Here is a 459-nt window from a genome sequence, read left to right on the forward strand (position 1 = left end):
GTCTCTGCCCCCAGCTGCCCCTACTCCTGGCGCCCTGTCTCTGCCCCCAGCTGCCCCCACCCCCGGTGCCTGGTCTCTGCCCCCTCCCCCACGCCCTGGCGGCTGCCTCACCATGTAGAACTTGTCCAGGCGCAGCCTGTCGATGCCCGTCCACTCGCGGTTCATGGTCTGCCAGAAGGTCTGCAGGAACAGGTGCTCTGGAGGAGGAAGAAGCCAGAAGAGAACCACTGAGGAGCGCAAAGCCACTCTGGGAAGTGAGACAAGAACATGCAGGAACCCCTTCTTTACATGTGCACCCACGGACACCGGCATCTCACACAAGCACCCACAGACACCAGCGTCCCACACCTGCTAAGCCCGCAGACACCAGCGTCCCACACCTGCTAAGCCCGCAGGCACCAGCGTCCCACACCTGCTAAGCCCGCAGACACCAGCGTCACACGCACGCTAAGCCCGCAG

At 64.1% G+C, this 459-nt stretch overlaps 1 protein-coding gene across 3 annotated transcripts in view; it reads right to left on the reverse strand.

Annotated features, from left to right (window-relative positions):
• The window catches only part of RRP1 (ribosomal RNA processing 1), a 16118-nt gene that overhangs the window by 12577 nt on the left and 3082 nt on the right, over positions 1-459 (reverse strand). For all 3 annotated transcript variants that reach the window (XM_017538545.2, XM_017538543.2, XM_017538544.1), the window contains exon 4: positions 112-197. In XM_017538545.2, coding sequence (XP_017394034.1) covers positions 112-197 — 86 coding nt within the window. The remainder of the gene's footprint in view (positions 1-111; positions 198-459) is intronic.

This window comes from Cebus imitator, unplaced genomic scaffold, assembly GCF_001604975.1.
Source record: "Cebus imitator isolate Cc_AM_T3 unplaced genomic scaffold, Cebus_imitator-1.0 Scaffold112, whole genome shotgun sequence".
In the NCBI taxonomy this organism is placed as follows: Eukaryota; Metazoa; Chordata; class Mammalia; order Primates; family Cebidae; genus Cebus; species Cebus imitator.